The sequence below is a fragment of the Cynara cardunculus genome (assembly GCF_001531365.2).
Source record: "Cynara cardunculus var. scolymus isolate 2C chromosome LG 15, CcrdV1, whole genome shotgun sequence".
Lineage (NCBI taxonomy): Eukaryota > Viridiplantae > Streptophyta > Magnoliopsida > Asterales > Asteraceae > Cynara > Cynara cardunculus.
In genome coordinates, this window is record NC_037542.1 from 5,602,125 (window position 1) to 5,621,915 (window position 19,791).

At 35.1% G+C, this 19,791-nt stretch overlaps 2 protein-coding genes across 2 annotated transcripts; one reads left to right on the forward strand and one right to left on the reverse strand.

Moving 5' to 3' along the window:
- The first annotated feature begins 4,606 nt into the window (after positions 1-4,606).
- On the forward strand, positions 4,607-6,208 carry LOC112528448 (protein ASPARTIC PROTEASE IN GUARD CELL 1-like). The gene has a single exon (XM_025139475.1). The coding sequence runs from the start codon at positions 4,607-4,609 to the stop codon at positions 6,143-6,145; it is 1,539 nt and encodes a 512-aa protein (XP_024995243.1). The 3' UTR covers positions 6,146-6,208.
- Positions 6,209-14,733: 8,525 nt separating this feature from the next.
- LOC112528449 lies at positions 14,734-15,726 on the reverse strand. The gene is made up of 2 exons (XM_025139476.1): positions 15,541-15,726; positions 14,734-15,471 (listed from the first exon to the last, which is right to left on the reverse strand). Exons 1-2 carry the CDS (start codon positions 15,724-15,726, stop codon positions 14,734-14,736), a joined length of 924 nt encoding a protein of 307 aa, XP_024995244.1.
- Positions 15,727-19,791: the final 4,065 nt, after the last annotated feature.

Here is a 19,791-nt window from a genome sequence, read left to right on the forward strand (position 1 = left end):
TAAAAAAGATTATTGTCACCATCATTTAACTAACTTCAGTAATTTTAAAAAAGATTATTGTCACCATGCAACGCATGGTGTCAAACACTAGTTTTAAGTTCAAAGTGATGAAGTTTTTAATAGATAAATATTACATTGTATAGCTAATATTATGTATTTTTTTTTAATTTTTTGTAACAAAGTTTTATTTTGTTAAATATTTTATTATGTTGATCATCTCTCTCAGTGATTTGATGATGATTCATTTTTTTTATTTTACGAAGTGTACTGTCTCTGTATTCAGTTTTAGCGATCATTATTGAGTCTGTTCAGTGATTGCTGAATATATATTGTAATTCATTTGGACACAAGTATCCTTCAGAAAAGCAAAACCAACACCATGGAACCTTTAGCGATATCGAAGATAGAAGCTGAAGATAGAGACAAGCAAGTTCGTGATCTGATGTGGTTCTTCAGTGATAACAAGCTCGTCTATACACGTGTGAAATCTACTCAAGATTCAGTGAACACTAATGAGACCTTCAGTGTCATTTCAGTGTTAGCGATCAAATGAATCTTGTTGAACAAGATTAGTTTTTGTCTTGTCATTTTGCACACAAGGGACAAACTCATACCTTTAAACGTAAAGTACTATACGGAGTCACTCTATTGTCACCAAGCGTGCTTACCTACTTTATGAAAGATGATTGTTTATATACGATCAAGAGACTGTATATCTGCAACAAAAAACAAACTCACCTCTTGAAGCTTGCCACGTGCTTTATACCTTCTGAATTGCATTTAATGCAATGAGCATAAATAGCTGAGTAGTTGTTCCTTCTCAGTTAGACCTTTGAATCTCATATCTAAGCATCCTTGCTTTAAAGATCTTACCCAAGATGATACTCCTTCATCTAACTCTCTATCTAAGATAAAGACTTCCACTGTAACAAGTGAAGAGCACAATACTTCTTAACTTATTTCTTGTAGCAAGTCTTTTCTTCTTGTCATCTATAAATTTTGTGTATCTTTGATTGTTTTGATAAGTTTTGTATCTTATTTTTTTCGTAAATAATCTGTAACAATTTGTATTGATCTTTTTTATCAATATAAGTTTTTTAAAAGTGAAAGTTGTTGTGTTTGTATTCATCCCCCCCCCCTTCCCTTGTACAAACTGTTACCTATAAACTCTTGTAGATCTGGTTGGGACCAACAAGTGGTATCAGAGCAGTGTTTGTTTTAGTGTTGCATTGTTGTTTTATTGGTGTTTTATTATCTCTTCTTTCTAGATAATTTATTTACATTTCGAATGGCTTTGCAAAACATGAGCACAAACTTTTATGACAATGACTCTCTTGTCAAGCCTCTCCGGTTTATTAGAGACAACTTCAGTCTCTTTTCTTATAGGGTGTGGATCATGAGATTCAATACTACATTAAGAATAGACCTTATGTTCCATTTGCAATCTGTCTAGTAGTTTCTGCTATTGCTACGACTACCGCGATTCCTGAACAGCAGATTCTTAAGCTCCCTCATCAGTGGAGTGACGAAGACAAGAAGAAAATGGCTTTAGATACTCGTACGAGATATATAATAGTCATGGATCTTCCTGACGAGGTTTATCACTCCATGATGAAGCTTAAAACCTCGAAAAATCATATGGGACACTCTATGTGTTCAATATGAAAGTACTTCTGAAGTACAAAAATCGAGGAAGATAAACTTAGTACGACAATAAAAAAAATTTCTTTGTGAAAAATTTGAATCGTTGTCTGAACTACATCAACACTTTAATTGTCTTCTTATTGATTTGAGAACAGTTGGAAGAGAATATTCCAACTCAAAGATGCTGACAAAATTCCTTGAATATTTGCCAGAATCATGGGATAATTATATCATGTGTCTCAAGATGTCTAAGGACATGTCCTCCATTTCCCTCATTTCTATTTATGGGATATTACTCAATTATGAGCAATCCCGTCAGCTGAAGAATAATCTTCTAAAAGACTCCAAAGAAACGAAAACCTCTCCTTTAGCTTTTATCTCTGATGGCCCTTCAGCTGACCCTTCTATTTCTTCTACTCCCTCCTCTTCTGTTTCTACCCATGAGTTAGATCCTTCTAACTCTGAGGAATTGATAGACACTGATCTTTTAGAGTTTGATGAGTCGCTGGCCCTCCTCACTAGCTCTTTCAAGAGGTTCACCACAAAAAACAACTACCACATATCTCATTCACTGACCATAGCTGACAAGCCTAAGTCAAACTTCATTGATAGTTACAACTGTCAACGCAAAGGTCACTTTGCTAGTGAATGCAAGTCCAATAAAGTTGCGAAGCCATCTTCCAACCTTTCATCCTCCTTCAGATCTAAAGATGATAAATGTCTGAAACTAAAAGAGAAGAACAAGAAGATGAAGAATCTTCAACGTAAAAGCAAAGGTCTTGTCGCTGAAGAAGATGACTGGGCTGATTCTTCTGACGACCTATCAATACACGACCTATCTCTGTATCATGGCCAAGGATGTCAAAGATGAACCATCTGAGACATCATCCTCCAGTGATCCCTCTTCGTCAACCTCTGTTCAGGTATGTAATCTGAATAACCCTTCCTTTCTTCCTCTGTTAGCTTATCTGCACCAGATACGCTAACGATACACCTTTATAATTCCCTGAATGACAAATCCAAAGCTGAAAAGCTTAATCTTGATCTTCAAGAACAATTAGAGATATGTCATTCAAAGATCAAATAACTGATCAAGATTGAAGAAAATCTTAATGATCTAGTCATTGTAATAACGTTTTTAGCATCGATGCTCTTATAACCCCAACAAACAAGTGTTAGTAAGTCACTGTTTTTTGAATGTTGATCATGATTAATTAGTGAATTAAAATTATAAAGAAAAAATGTTAAGAGCATCTCTTATAATTATGTTGTATTTTTTCCTAAAATAGAACATTAAAACTTAAAATTCTTAAAAAAATTACATCGGTCTCAAATAACTACTCTATTTAGTAATCACAACATTATTCATATTCTTAAAATATTTTATAAACTTATCATCTCAATATTAAAAATAATTATAACACATTTGCCTTTATTGTAAACAATTAAAATACTAATATATTGTTCTCTTAAATATTAAGTTTTTGAGAAGTTTTTTTCAAATTTAGAAATTTATATATTCTATCTCTTTGTTATCTTATTTTAAATACACAATTTAATATAGTAGTTGTATGAGAAAAAACCATCAAAAATGTTAGCTGGAAATACTCTTAACATATATAAAAATGACAAAAAAAAAAAAAAAAGAGTTTATGTAAAGAGAAATTGGTTAAAATAGTCATTTCTTTCTTATATATATATTGGTTTCCTAACAATTCATTTCTCTAATTTACCCAAATCTCATTACATCCGCAAGTCCAACCTTCGTCACTTGCGAACCTAGTTAAAAGACAGAAAAAATTATAAGAGATGACTCAGGTTCGCAATTGCAACCAAGTCTACAATTTGATTTTTTTTTTTTTTTGTCTTTTAGATAGGTCCGCAATTAGGGTATGTATCACTTGCGAAAGTAGTGATAATTGGGTAAATCGGGAAAATAGAAGACCAATTTATGTAAGAGAAATGATTATTTTGGTCAATATCCCTTATTTTAAAGGTACTTGTACAACGCAGCGAGATAAATCTCGATTTTAATGTTTCATTTTATTCTTTGTGTTTGTCGATATAATATGGTTTTACGTGATTTTGAGATTACGATGATATTTTTTTTAAATATATTAATATTAAATTAACTATTTAAAATTTCTCGTTTTTTATATAATTTATTTAATTCAAATTTTTTTTTAATTTAATAATATAAATTTTATAAAGACAATAATTAAGTATTCTGTTAGACTAAATGATTATCTTAAATATATTTTAGATTTTTTTATTTAAAATGAGATGTTTATCATGTATTTGATTATGTTTATCTTCAGTTAGTTACACAAATTCAAATATGAAGCTTTAATAAGTTGTACTTACGCAAAATCTGCTTGTAATATTAAGTTTTAAGTAATATGCATTAATTAACAGTACTTTACGCATAAAAAGTGGTTTTTGAGAATTTTTGTCAAATGCTTTATAATATAGTAAAGTGGTTTTTAAAAGTTTTTTCAAATGTTTTATAATATAGTATAGATTATGTGTTTTTAAGAAAACAATAATGATTTTATTTTTGAAAAAAATATAAATTTGAAGTTATAATAAAATTTTGAAAAAATTATATCAATGTTAATATCAAATNTACAATTTATTTTTTATTTTAAATTTTAATTAATATAAATTAATAAATTATATTTTTAAATACTTTATAATATATTATATAAATAACCCTACTTATTTTTTATTGATAGCGTGTTCTGTATACATATGTTATATTGTAGCCTCTTTCCCACATCATAAAAACTAAATCCAGAACGTAAAATAACATTCTTTTCAAAATATACAAAGTTCTAAAGCAGTAATGTAATGTATTTAGTAATTCTGGCTCTGGATAATGGAAATTACTTAAACTAGGGACCCATGGTGGTGCTACATATATATCCATCACTCCTACTGACCTCTACTCCAAGCTTCAACGATGGAGGAAAGTTGGGTTATTCTCTGTTTCTTTTTAGCCTTCTCCCTCATCTCCGCCGTTCAATCTCGATCTTTTTCACTTCCGACCACCGTTCAATCTCGGTCGTTTTCACTTCCGACCACCGTTCAATCTCGGTCGTTTTCACTTCCGACCACCGTTCTTACGACGGCCGACCTCGACGTCTCCGATTCCATCCAGAAAACCCTCAATGTGCTCTCCCTCACGCCTAATGCGTTACAATCTTTAACTCAATCGGAGTCGTCTCTTTACATCTCTTCCTCTTCGACTCTCTCTCTGCAACTCCATACACGATCATCTGTTCATAAATCGTCACATAAAGACTACAACTCACTCGTAAAAGCTCGACTCGCTCGTGACTCGTCACGAGTCAAATCGCTACAAACCAGGGTACATCTGGCCGTTAATGGAATCAAAACGTCGGATCTTAAGCCGTTAGACGGCGAGTTTGCAGGTGAAGAGTTGGAAGTTCCTGTTATTTCAGGAACGAGTCATGGAAGCGGAGAGTATTTCTCCCGAGTCGGAATCGGTCACCCACCGAGTCAAGTTTACATGGTACTCGACACCGGGAGTGACGTCAACTGGGTACAGTGCGCACCCTGCGCCGATTGTTACCAGCAAGCCGATCCTATTTTTGAGCCGGCGTCGTCCTCCTCTTACTCCCCTCTCACGTGCGATGCTCATCAGTGCAAGTCTCTAGATGTTTCCGAGTGCAGAAACGGCACGTGCTTGTACGAGGTATCATACGGCGACGGCTCATACACCGTCGGAGATTTCGCGACGGAGACGGTTACTCTCGAGGGGTCCACGGCGGTTAAAGATATAGCTATTGGCTGTGGACATAATAACGAAGGTCTGTTCGTCGGAGCCGCCGGATTGATAGGGCTCGGCGGCGGCCGGTTGTCTTTCCCGTCACAGATCAACGCCACCTCTTACTCTTACTGCCTCGTCGACCGTGACTCTGACACAACCTCGACTCTTGAGTTCAACTCACCGATGCCGCCCGACGCCATCACAGCTCCGCTACTACGTAACGACAAAGTCGACACGTTTTACTATGTGGAGTTAACAGGTCTCAGTGTCGCCGGAAACCTACTACATATTCCGGAAACGGCATTTAAGTTGACCAGCGACGGTGGCGGCGGTGTCATTGTTGATTCCGGTACGGCGGTCACGCGGTTGGGGAGGGCGGCGTACAATGCACTTCGGGACTCATTTGTTAATGAAACGAAAGGGTTGCCGGCGGCCACCGGAGTTGCGTTGTTCGATACTTGCTATGATTTTTCGAAGAAGAAGAGCGTGCAGGTGCCAACGGTGTCGTTTCATTTCTCCAACGGGCAGAAACTGGCATTACCGGCTAAGAATTACCTGATACCGGTTGACTCCTCAGGGACTTTCTGTTTTGCGTTTGCTCCGACGTCGTCTTCGCTATCAATCATAGGCAACGTACAGCAACAGGGGACACGTGTCAGTTACGACTTGGAACGTTCAGTTATTGGGTTCTCACCTAATAAATGTTAAAGAAAATTGGATTATTTTCTTAATTCTCCGATGATTATTAAATCAAGAGAAATAGTTTTTCCTTTTGTTTATTGGCTAATTTTTTCTTCATCGATTGTTTGGTCAAAGTTGAAAAAAGTTTTCAAGTAAACAAATTTTATGATGTAAATTACAGCATTTTCGACAATTTTTAATAGAAAATTAAATTTAACAATTTTTTATTTTTGAAATTATAATATGAATTATATTATTGAATATGTAATATATTTAAAAAAAACTAAACAATATTTCTAAATAATTGAAAAATCCCTCATAACCAGCCAGCATGTAAAAAGATGGTATAAAATCTAGAGTTTTCAAATTATAAGAAGATTGGTACGATTTACTTATTACATTATCAATATATTATTAAAATTTAAACGTACAAAAATTAAAGAATAATAATTTATTGAAATAATAATTCAAAGTTAAAAAGTTATGGTGTTTGGTAATTATTAAATAAAATTAGGTTATAATGGTATATTAATTTGCTCGTACTTTGACCTTTATTATTTGCTGACATTTTCAGCTTTCTTGTGGTGTTTAATGTGTATAATTTTTAATTAATAAGTTGATGGTATAACTTTTAGTAAAATTAGGATAATCATAAAAGCTTTTTTTTATACGAAAAAGTCAAAAAGAAAAAAACATGTAATAGAATTTAGTGTTTGAAATAATTAAGTTTTTGGATAATTTTTTACAATAAATAATTTATTGAACATTGTAAAACATGTTAAATAACTTATTAGACTTCATAAAACATTTTACATATATTCTTATGATCTATACAACTAGTTAATATGGTAAAATAATAGAAAAAATATGAAAAAAAAAAACTAATAGACTTTTATATTTTAAAACGATTAAGTTTTAAACATTTTTTGAACCAAAATAATACTTATATCTATAAAATAAAACAAATATATCAAAAAAATACTTACATTTAAAAAAAATTACTGATAGAATTTATTTTAATTAAAAATATAATATATTACTTTTTTAAATTTTTTAATTTGAGATATCATATGTAGAATATATTTTATTTTTAATTAAAAATAAATATAATCAGTAATTTTTGTTTAAATCCTTTTTTATTTTTTTAGTTTTGAAAATTACTGACATAATATTTTTTATTAAAATAAATTTTATCAATAATTTTTTGTAAGTGTAAATATTTTTTGGTATATTTGTTTCATTTTATATATGTAAGTACTTTTTGGTTCAAAAATGTTTAGAAACTTAATCGTTCAAAATTTGAAAGTTTGTTGGTTTTTTTTCCAAGCTTTTCTCATTATTTTATCATATTAATCAGTTTTATAGATCATAAGAATGTATCTAACAAATTTTAGAAAGTCCAAGAATTTATTTAACAGGTTTTAGAACGTTCAAGAACTTATTTGTTCCAAAAATTGTCCAATGACTTAATTATTCCAAACACTAAATTTCATTAGGTGTTTTTAGATTTTTCGTTTTTTTTAAGGAGAGAACCCATCACACAATACGGTTCATCTTTTTTAGAACTATCATTAATTAGCCATTATTTCCGTGTTAAAAAAACCCATTTATTAAAATTATCCATATGATAGTTGTTCATGGGATGATCCGTTAGACCTGTCATGTTCGACCCGTAGAAAAACAGGCTTTGATTACCATTCTCGAATAAATGGGCAGGCCTGGACTGATTTATTAAAATTAATGGACAGACATGGGTAATGGGAAAAAAAAATTGGGCAGACCCACCATCCCATTAATATTTTTATAATTATTAATTTTTATGATTAAAATTTACAAATAAAAATGAAGATTTTTAATACTTATCAGATCCTACTTAATTACGACTCATATAATAAAATTATTTAAAAATCTTAAATTTAAAAATATAATTACCTCAATTGTTCAATTCCTTATTATCTCATTTAGTCATTTTCTTTATCGATACTTCACATTTAGCGAACCAATTTCTTTCTGAAGTATGTATATTGTTATGTATTTACATCAAATTTTAAGTTGGAAAAATTATTACTTATTTTCAGTTATTTTATATAACTTATGACTTTATATAAGTTTTATTTTCATAAAAAATAACAAGATTTTTAAGTCTGTTAGCTCGTGGGCAAGCCTGGCCCATTTATAGGGCGAGTGAGTATGTTTGCAAGCCTGTAAAAATGGGCTTGGTTTTATCATATTAAACCCGTTTGACAAAAAAAAAATTAAATCCAGCACATGTCTGCAAATGATCAGCTCTAATCCACAAAAATCCTATATTTTACAAAAAAAATCTTGGGTCTAATTCGTAAAAAGCATTCACAAAACCGTTGCAAAAAATTAAAATCTCGAGATTTTAATTGCAGACGGTAAAATCTTGAATGTGACGGTAAGATTTTCATCCCTTGTCATGTGCATCAGGTGAGGAAAGTTACCCGATTAATACTTACCTGGTAAGTGTTTAGTAAACGTCCCACTCTCCGGACCTCACCTCTGCTTTTTTGGAGTACGGGATGACTCGGATGGACAGATATTAGCAAAAGTTACTTGAATTTTTTAAATTTAGAACAAAGTGTTGCCTTTAAAAAGGAAAAACTCATTCTTGTTTGCAATTTTCTTTTTGAAAAATATGGTTTTTCTTGTTTAGTGTTTATTTATGAGTTGTTATTAATATAAATCAGGTAAAATATTCACCTTTATTTATCTTATTGGGTAAAACTCATCATCCTCATTTACCGAATAAGATTCTCAACATGTAAATTGGACTGGATGAAATGACAAACCGCCTTTGTATCAAGTTCTGGCACACAATCTTTCATTCGAAACCCCAATTTCAACTTCGAAGATCTTTTTTTTGTAATCAATTAGGTTTGTGCAACATTCGAAAATTTGGAAAGAGCGACTAATTTAAATTTTCCAATAATACCACAAATAAAGGATAAATCATTACTTCAACTATCTCGAATAGCAATTCTAGATTTAACATCAACAAATGATAAACCAAGCCTTACATGAGGACCAAGTCAAGATCAGATGTTACTAAAACCCAATAATGGTCGTTATCTCCAAATGCGGCAGACGTTACATAATAGCTAAATACTTCTCGTGCATTTATCTAGCACTCAACTCATCGCAGTGACGCTAGTCCCAAGCCCCAATAAGGACCTTATGCACATACCGACAAATAAAAAAGTTAGGCTTAACGTCTACTGAGGTAAAACAATTTTCATCATAAATGTAAAACAGTACAACTGAAAGACTACTTATAAAAATATGATTTCTCAAATGAAATGTATTTATCGTAAAAACAACTTCTTTCCAAAACCAATCTTTTTGTGATGAAAGCTCTAAATCAAAATACTCATTTAATATAAATTCAAAACAATAATCAAAACCGAATTAACCAAACTCTTACAAGTACTAATGTAAATGTCATTTAAAAAAAAATGATTTAATTAACTTAATGAATAATATATGAGTGTGTTAACTTCTTGTTCAACAAAACGAAGGTAAGATGTTTTAAAGTTTTATCACAGGAAAAACATTTCTTAGGGTTTTTAAATGTTGTATTGATCTGTTGGTTTCTTCGAAAACATTCATTAAAGTTTGTTCATTGGCATCATTGCTATTTCAATGGGTTTTAAAATGGCACAATATCATAGTTACATGGTAATCCCAATTTCTTTGAAGCATATATATTTAAATATGGAAAATTATATTTCGCACACACTTTTCCCTTGTAGCGAGACTTGAACACGCACCTCTAGAAAGGGTAGGGTTATGAAACACCGCTAGACCAATGACCCTTTGGCTGGTAATCCAATTTTGACAACAGCTTTTTTGGAAATCTCTGACCAACATCCTTCAAATGAGAAGATCACTCGCAAAACTAAATTGTTCATAGAATTTGTTCATCTTTTCAAGGAATATCAAACAAGAAAGATTGATTTATGCATTCTCGAACAATTTGTATTTGTTTTTGTTAAAATATGTATCTTTCTAATCTTGACTAACTTAAACTTCTTTCTACTTATTTTGACAGAGAATTAACATGTTGGAGTAGAAAGTGTCAAGTTGGAAAAGTCTTGTTGTTCAAATAAAAGAGGGACTGCGCCTCATTTCTTGGAATAGTCAGAGGGTAGCGGAGTTATTTCTAAAGTTCTTCAAGGACCAAAGTTGGAATTCCTAAAATATATATAACGCGTGTTTTTGGAAGATCCGGTTCATATTTCACTCATTTTTATTTCAAGAGCTCTCATCTATTGCTCTCGTCATCTCTCTAGCTACCTGTTTCTCTTTCTAAAAATTTTCTTCGCATACAACATTATGTTGTTCTTATGAAGTTTAGATCTAGTTAGAATAGATAGTTTTGTAATCAGTATTCTTGTTTTTCTTGTTTGTATGATTGAAATAAAATGTTTTTCAAATATCTTTAGTTTTAACATGGTATCAGAGCATTAAGGTTCATTTCTTTAAAAATCTTTTTTTTTCCTTTTTGTTATTCTCTGTTCTTGTGAAATCAAATACGTGACTGGTTAGGGTCTTCTCGGTTTACGAGCTCGTAAGATCTAGACCACCGGTTTCCCACCTTGATATTTGATCTTTGTTCTAGTTTCGTTGTTAGTTTTGAATGATAATCATTGAATGGGTTGTGTGCCTTTCTAGATCCCTTCAATCTGCTATGGTCCCCATTTCGAGTTTTTTCCTGTTTGGTTATTTTTCTAGATTTGTGTAGTTCTCGTTATTAGCTAGAGTGAAGCTTATATGATCGATCTGGTTGTATACCTTGTTAGATCTCATAGATTTATAGTGGTCCCCTTTTCGTGAATGTTATGTTCTTCTTTCATGTTTTTCAGATATGTGTAGTTCTTGTTATTATTAGAATGAATGTTATATGATCGATTTGGTAGTGTACCTTGTTAGATCTTATTGATCTATTGTGGTCCCCTTTTCGTGATTCTCCTATTTTTCCTGTTGTTTGGATCTGTTTGTACATGTTCTTCCAGATTTGTGTCCTTATTCTAGATCGGTTTGTGCCAGTCATTCTCTGGTTCAGTTTATTGTTGACTTTAAAAGTTTCCAAAGACCCACAATTTTCTCTGTGTCAATCCATGAATCAAGCATACAATATATATATAGTTACAATGCCTCAATATTAGGCAAGAGATAAACAAGGAAACGAATAATCTAGAATATCTATACAATCTATACTATAAATACATTCTAATAGTCCCCCTCAGTCTGAACGGTAGGAGAACGAACGTTGAGACTGAATCTGAAATGTTGAAATAATTGTCTAGGTAACCCTTTTGTGAATATATCGGCGAATTGAGAAGATGAAGGAACGTGTAGCACACGAATATGGCCGATTTGCACCTTTTCCCGAACAAAGTGTATGTCGATTTCAACGTGCTTGGTACGCTGGTGCTGAACCGGGTTCTGAGTAAGGTAAATTGCAGATACGTTGTCACAGTAGACAACAGTGGCCTTAGAAATAGGCACATGAAGCTCTAAAAGTAGGTTACGGAGCCAACTTGCTTCGGCAACAGTGTTGGCGACACCTCAGTATTCGGCTTCAGCACTAGATCGGGAAATGGTGGGTTGCCGTTTGGAGGACCATGAGACAAGGTTGTCTCCCAAAAAATATAGTACCCGGATGTTGAGCGTCTGGAATCCGGACATCCGCACCAATCGGCGTCAGAATACGCTGTGAGGGACTGAGCGCGGGAGACATGTATGCGCAAACCATGATCAAGGGTGCCTTGGATATAACGAAGGATGCGCTTCATGAATGCAAAGTGTGGTTCGCGAGGAGCATGCATAAATAGACAGATCTGCTGTACTGCATATGCTATATCAGGGCGAGTAAAAGTAAGATATTGTAGTGCACCCGCGAGGCTCCTGTACTGGGTGTCGTCGGCTAGAAGCGCACCATCGGAGGCACTGAGCTTGGATGACGTATCAACCGGTGTAACGCATGGTTTGCATGATGACATGGCAGCCCTGTGGAAAATATCGCGAGCATACTGGGTCTGAGATAAAATCAATCCGGAGCTGTCTCGGGTAACCGTGATCCCCATGAAGTGATGTAAAGGCCCGAGGTCGGACATAGCAAACTCGCCGGAGAGAAGAGTAATAATATGATGTAATAAAGAGCTGTCAGAGGCAGTTAGGATGATGTCATCCATATATAAAAGTAAGTATGCCATGCGCCCCCCTTGGCGGTAAATAAACAGTGACGTATCACAGATGCTGTTACGAAATCCCCGGGATAGAAGAAACGTAGAAAATCTGGTATACCATGCACGGGGGGATTGTTTCAACCCGTAAAGAGACTTCTTGAGTCTGCAGACATGAGGGGGGGGGCATTCGCGTTAACGAATCCCGGTGGTTGATGCATGTAAACCGTTTCTTCAAGATGCCCATGAAGAAAAGCATTTTTAACGTCTAACTGATGTATCGGCCACTGTTTAGAGACGGCCAAGCTCAACACTGTTCGTATAGTGGCCGGTTTAACCACCGGGCTGAACGTGTCATGACAATCGATGCCCACCGTCTGTGATTTACCATTAACAACCAGACGGGCTTTGTACCGTTCCAGAGTGCCATCGGACTTGAACTTGTGTCGGAATAGCCACATACATCTAATCACCGGGCTATCCGATGGCCTGGGAACGAGATCCCACGTATGATTTTCCTGCAAAGCACTAAATTCACTATTCATGGCACGTAGCCAATTCGGATCCGATAAAGCTTTAAGGTAGGATGTGTGTACGGGTGAGATGTTATTTGAGGTGTGGGTGGTTGATAAGGAATATTTGGGGTTGGGTTTGAACACACCCTGTTTTGCACGGGTGGTCATGGAATGAGTGTTAAGGGGCGGTGGAGGGTGGGTGACTGAGGTAGCTGCTGGAACAGTAGGTTGGGGGGTGATGAGGGTTCTAGTGGGCTGGCCGGATGCAAGGGGGAGTTGGGCCGTACGGACTGGGCAGGGGTAGATGTGGGCAGCAGTGAAGTGGGCTGATGTGGGCCGGAGGGTTGGGCCAAAGGAGGATCGGGTTTGCTGGTTTGTAGAATTGGCACAGTAGGGTACAGTTGGGGTGATGGGAGAGGGGATGGGTCCTCGTCAAGAAAAGTATAGGTAGTAGGAGTGGACGGGTGGTTGAACGGAAAAGTGTATTCGTCGAAAATTACGTGACGAGATAGGTGGACACGTCCCGTGGTAGGATCGAGACAACGATAACCACGATAACCGGGTGGATAGCCAAGAAAAATGCATCGAATAGAACGGGGGTGAAGTTTGTGGGGTTGAGAGGCGGAAGTGTTTGGGTAACACGCACATCCAAAAACACGTAGATGGTCGTATGTTGGATGACGGTGAAAGAGGATGTAGGCGGGAGTGGTATATCTCAATCGTTTGGATGGGAGGATGTTGTGTAAGTATGTGGCCATATGAAGGGCTTCCACCCAAAAGGTAGGTGGTATGTGGGCGTGAATTAGGAGAGAGCGGATGATGTCGTTCAGTCGTCTAATCATTCGCTCGGCTTTACCATTTTGGGGGGAGGTTTGTGGGCAAGAAAACCGCATAATGAGACCATGGTTTTGAGCAAAGGTTTTGAAGTTGTTGTTATCGAATTCCCCCCTAAATCACATTRTAGGGTTTTAAGGACACGGTTAAACTGGGTGCGAATGAGTTTGTGGAAGTTGGCGAAAATGGAAAAGGTTTCTGATTTATATTTAAGAGGGTATATCCAAACGTATTGAGAAAAGTTGTCAATTAAAACCATGTAATATTTATAACCAGAATTGCTCAACACATGTGAGGTCCACAAATCACAATGAATTAAATCAAACGGAGCAAAAGTAATGGAACTAGACTCGGAAAAAGGTAACCGTTTACTATTTGCAAGTTGACATGACGGACACACAAAAGAATTACTAGTCTTATGACAATCAATAATAGCATGACGAGAAAGAAAATCTAATATATTAGCACCAGGGTGACCGAGACGATTATGCCAGGGAGGAGCGGAAGATGATGTGCTAAGGGCTTGTGTTGGTGGAGAGAATGGATATAAGTCCCCCGTGCTATTGTGGCGGGAAAGGTGGGTACCCGTCTTGAGATCCTTCAAAGAAAAACCATAGGGATCAAATTCGATAGAAACTTGGTTATCACGAGTAAATTGTCTAACGGAAAGTAAATCTTTGATAAGGGTTGGTGCATGTTGGATATTTAGTAAGCGGTAGGTTTTATTTAGGATGGGGTGCAAGCTATTACCGGACCCCGAGATSGGCAAACGATGACCATTACCAACAAATATAGTGTTTGAAGAGAAAGTCATAGGGGTCGTAATTTTACCTGGATTTGCAGTTAAGTGAGTCGTAGCCCCGGTATCCATGTACCAATTTGGATCATGAGAGACCTGCAAGTTTGTAAAGGCTTGATGTAGGTCCACTGGGCTCATTGCATTTAGCGCAGCCTGTTGGTTGAAGTGGGCCGAAGAGGGAGTAAGGCCAGCATTAGGAGATGGGCTCTGGTGAGGAAAGTAGGGGCCAACAGGTGGGTAGTTCGGGTAGATGGGTTGTTAGGCTGAAGCTAGGTTACCGAATTGGGCATGAGGCCCATACCATGGCTGTGAGGGATAGGGAGATGGGGGCGGGTTCCACTGACTGTAGGGAGTGGGTCCATTGTACCAGCACTGACCCGACCATTGTGGACGCTGTCCCGAGCCACGGCCCTTCCCACGACCACGACCGCCGCGCCAGTTTGAACCACGGCCGCGACCGCGGCCTCTGTTGGTGTCTTGATGGTAGTATTGTTGGCGATTGGGGTCATGCGGAGGCTGAGAGTTGGGTTGGTAGTTTGGTGCGGGAGTTTGGTAGTGAGGTGTAGTGGTGTTGTTTTGTTGAGGAGTTACCAAAGCTGATTGTTCGGGGTTTTTCAGGGCCGCTTGTCGATGTTGTTCTAGCTGTAGGCGGTTTCTAGCCTCATCCCATGATGGTGAGGTTTGGTTGAGGAATGTAGCCACTATCTCATATTCAGTCGGTAGGCCACGAACCATCTGCAAAACAAGACGAGTTTCACTTACCGGGTTATCCACGTCTTCAAGTTGTTCGGCAAGATCCTTTAGTTTTTGACAATATTCATCGATGGAGGAGCACTTCGCCAGCGTTAAGTTCGTAAACTCGTGCTCAAGAGCTGCGGCGCGAGAGCTTTTGTTGCTGAGGAACATGTTCCTTAACTTGATCCAGGTTTCCCTAGCTGTGGTGTCGTTCTCGATGAGGCGAACCACGATCTCATCGRAGACAGTACTATAGATCCACTGTAGGACAAGAGAATCAACCTCCTTCCATTCCGCATATTTAGGAGCGTCCTTTTACGGTGGAGGTACATTGGTGATGTGATCCATAGCCTTGTATGCCGTAGCATGTAACCGAAACAACTTAACCCAAGTTGAGTATGTGATCATTGTGCCATCTAGCGTTCTAACTTTGTTGTTAATGTTCGTAACATTGTATGCCGGATGGAGGGGCTTGAGTTTGGTGCTGCTTTCTGTGACGTTACCGGTGCCGGTCATCTTGATCGTGAGCAAGAAAAAAAGGAAGTAAAAAATAAAATTTGCAGGGATCCGAGGAAGAGGGTTGTGACGGCAATATTAGGGTAAAAGGTAATAGGCTCTGATACCATAAAAGTTTCCAAAGACCCACAATTTTCTCTGTGTCAATCCATGAATCAAGCATACAATATATATAGTTACAATGCCTCAATATTAGGCAAGAGATAAACAAGGAAACGAATAATCTAGAATATCTATACAATCTATACTATAAATACATTCTAATAGACTTATGTTTGTGTGTTTGGATCTATTTGTACCTGTTATTCCAAATATGTGTCCTTATTCCAGATCTGTTTGTACCTGTCTTAATTTGGTTCAGCTTATTTCTGAATCGCGTTTTGTTTGCTTGGATTTGATGTTTGTTTTCTTTTCTTGTCAAGATTTGTGTCCTCCCATATCTGGCTTGTATCTTGTTCTTAATAATTATTAGTTTGTTCAGGTGTATCCTCGATCCTTTATTTAGGAATCTTGTTTCCTTTAGCTAAAGTTAAAAGGCCGTTGTGGTAAGTTGTATTGATGCTGGTTGTTGGTGCAGGTGGCTCTTGCCTCTTCTTCTTTTAACAATTGTTAAAAGTTTATGTGGTAAGGCTTGTGGTTTTGTTTTTCTGTGTTTCTCTTTTCTATGTGCCCTCCTCTTTTCTTTTCCTTTACTTTCTTGTTTGGAATCTGAATAGTTAGCTTGACCTAATACATTTTAGTGTTTTATGAATCCTGCTTTATCTATTTATTTCCTTTGTGTGTGTTTGTTCTCTGTCTTTTATGGCTTCTCCACCAGTATCATCTAAAAGTCCAATGGAATCCAAAGCCACTAAAATAGACTTTTCAGATCCATTGTACTTACACCCCAGTGACACTAGTGGAGGTTCTCTTTTGTCTTTCAAGTTAAGTGGGAAGGATAATTACAGAGTCTAGTCATGTGCCATGATATTAGCCTTGGAAACTAAAAATAAAACTGGTTTGTCGAGTCTGTCGTTTGCATATGCTTTAGCCGTTTAGGTGTGGTTTGTGTTTTGTTTGTTCTCGTCACTTGTTTGTTGGTTTGCTTCTCGCAAACGTTCGATGGGTGTGGTTTTTTGTTTCTTTTGGTATACCTCTTTGTTGTACCGTTTTTGGCTGGTTATATATTGGTCTGCGTTAAAAAAAATGCTTCAGCATGAGTGATCTAACACAAGTAAGTTAACCATCCATTCATCCTAAGAACAGGTAAATCATAACATTTAGCTCCAAGAAACGATGAATGAAATATCATAAGATAAAAGACTCAAAGTTAGAATGTAAATAGGAAAATAAACTACTTTTAGGTAAAGAAATGAGCATGAAAACACTAAATAATTAGTGCATATCCGTAAGCATGTTGTCTTTTTCACTCGCCATCTTTTCTTCCCCATACTTACTTATTTTCTTAGTTTCTCTCGTGTTTGAATACCCACTCACTCTTATTAGGCCCTGTGATAAGGCTTTGATACCACTTATTGAAACTCAAAAGATATAAGAAAACAAATAGAGGTTGAGAGCCCAAAATCTTGACTTTATTGAATAATTTGAAGGCTTTATATATAGCCAACTACAACTGAAAAAAGCTAGAAATCAGCAGAAAAATCACCCACGATATTTGACTCCTAAAAAAAGGAAAACCTACTTTGAAATAATCAAAAACAGAAAGAAAGAAAATGCTGGCTAATGTTATTTATTAAGGAAGAATAACACGAACTCAGCAACAAGAGCACTTGACAACAATCCAAACACAAATCAAATCCAAAATGGGTGACCAAATTCAATAGAGCAAGTGACTAAAAACGTAAAAGGGAGTGTACAAGATCTTCCACCAAACAAAACCTAAACCGAGGTTGCTTTATGTTTGTTGCATAAACCCGCAACACTCTCATAGATTTTTCATGGGTTTTAATTGATGTCGGAAAACCTCGAAATCAAGTAGGTTTTGGAAGAAAATGGAGGGTGGGGAGGGTTTTGATGGGTTCCGTCTGATTGATGAGGAAAGTTAGGTGAGGTCAAGGTAGTCATCGCAGATTATGGGTAGTCACCGAAAAGAAGTAGAGAGAGATAAAAATATGATTCTTGTTACGTTTTTAATAGGAAACAACAAATAAAAAAGACGAAAATATCCATCATTTAATAGATACAAGTTAACATCAGATAATATCAGGAATCAAAACCATACAAAAATACAACCTACAATGATTAATTTGTATCTAATAAACTCTAGGGATCAAAACCAGAAAAACACAAGCCCCACAAATGACGTTTGATAAGCTTCGGAATCATATTTTTCTTAAATAACCAAAATATAATGATTTTGAAAAATGTATTTTAAAAATACACTTATAATTATTGTTCGGGTTAAATTATGCTATTTCTTGCATTATTAAAGGGTTAGCCTCACTCGTAATAATACTTGTGTATTTAGTGATATCTCTCGAAGCTCATCGGTTTGAATCCCGTAAAATGAACGGAAATTTTCCCGACTGTTTTTCAAGATTCTTAAAATTAATCGAGATACGTACAAAATAACACGAATACCAATATTTGATTTCATATGGTTTAAAGAGGGAAAGTTGAGCAGGAAATGGAAGAATTGGACATCACCATCACATCATCTTTTGCGCCCCCTTTTCAGTTTCAGTCTCACACCTTCCACACACTCAACCATTAAATATAGAAAAACATATAATAATAATAATAATAATAATAATAAAATATGTTTATATTTAGGAATTTTACAAAAATTCTGTAAGATGTATGGTTTGCCAAATCCATCGAACTTCGTCCCTTTTTTGTTAAACGAACAAGCATTTTGGCGTTCACCCTTTTTTTTTACTAAAAGTTATATATTTTTGTCTTGTTTATATATATTTTTTAATTATGTTATTTATTTACTATTTTGATACAGAATATCATACAAACTGTAATCGACTTTGTGGTTTCATCTGTATGCTTTGATAAAAAAGGATTGGAACAACCAAAGCTCATACACAAAACAACATTTAAAATGTTATAAATTTTAAATATAAATCATTTTTTCATCTATGAACTTTAAAAAAATAATTGTTTCACCTATGAAATTTCTGGGTCACTTATCTATATCTATATTATCTTATAAAGCAAATTTAACAAAAGTCTTAAAATACTAAATGACCAAGATACCTTTTATATCATTTTTTTCATTTTTTTCACCCCCTCCTCTCCTCACATACACTCACCCTCTCACAACCCGATTTTTTTTAAAGTATATTTTTAAATTTACACTTTATACCCCTATAATTAGTTAATTAATTTACTTTACGTTCTTTACATTTAAATGTTTCATTTTAAATTTTTATCAAATTAATATACATAATCGTATATCAATTAAAACATGTTTAAAAAATACATTTTTATTTTAACAAGTTACACCATTATAATCGTCTCGTTAATACCTTCGAAATGAGTCCAATATTGAATAGTTTTTGACTTAATTATATTATTATATATTATATATACTGTGAAAAAATATTTTTAATATTTACGATTTATACTTTTATAGTTATTTATTTATATATATACTATATATTTTGGGGTTAGGCTGTCCAAATTGCATTGTATAATATGTTCTGAATTAATATGTTCTTGTGTTTTTTTTAAATATATATATATATATATATATATACATATATTAATTCAAATTTAATTTGAGTTTCTGGACAAGAAAGAGGGTAAACAGTTGAAATTTTATTATAAAACCCATTTTTTTTGTTTTTTCATGGCTTATGATCTGTCAAATTTGTAGTTTTCTTTATTGGTTTTGAGTGTTTATCTTAAAACTCAAGTTTCTTGGTTCTTTGCTCTTGGTGTAAATCGAACACATTTGTGGAGTCGTTTAAATATGTTGGATTTTAAACTGTCATACAATTTTTTTCATCGATAGTCTGTAATTGGAACAATAAATCTTATTTATTCAAATTGTATTAATATGTAAAGACCAAGTGTAACATATATCATCGTTAAATCTTATCTTATAAAACCAAT

Coding starts and splice junctions, on each gene's coding strand:
- LOC112528448 (XM_025139475.1), top strand. CDS start 4,607: ATGGAGGAAAGTTGGGTTATTCTCTGTTTCTTTTTAGCCTTCTCCCTC.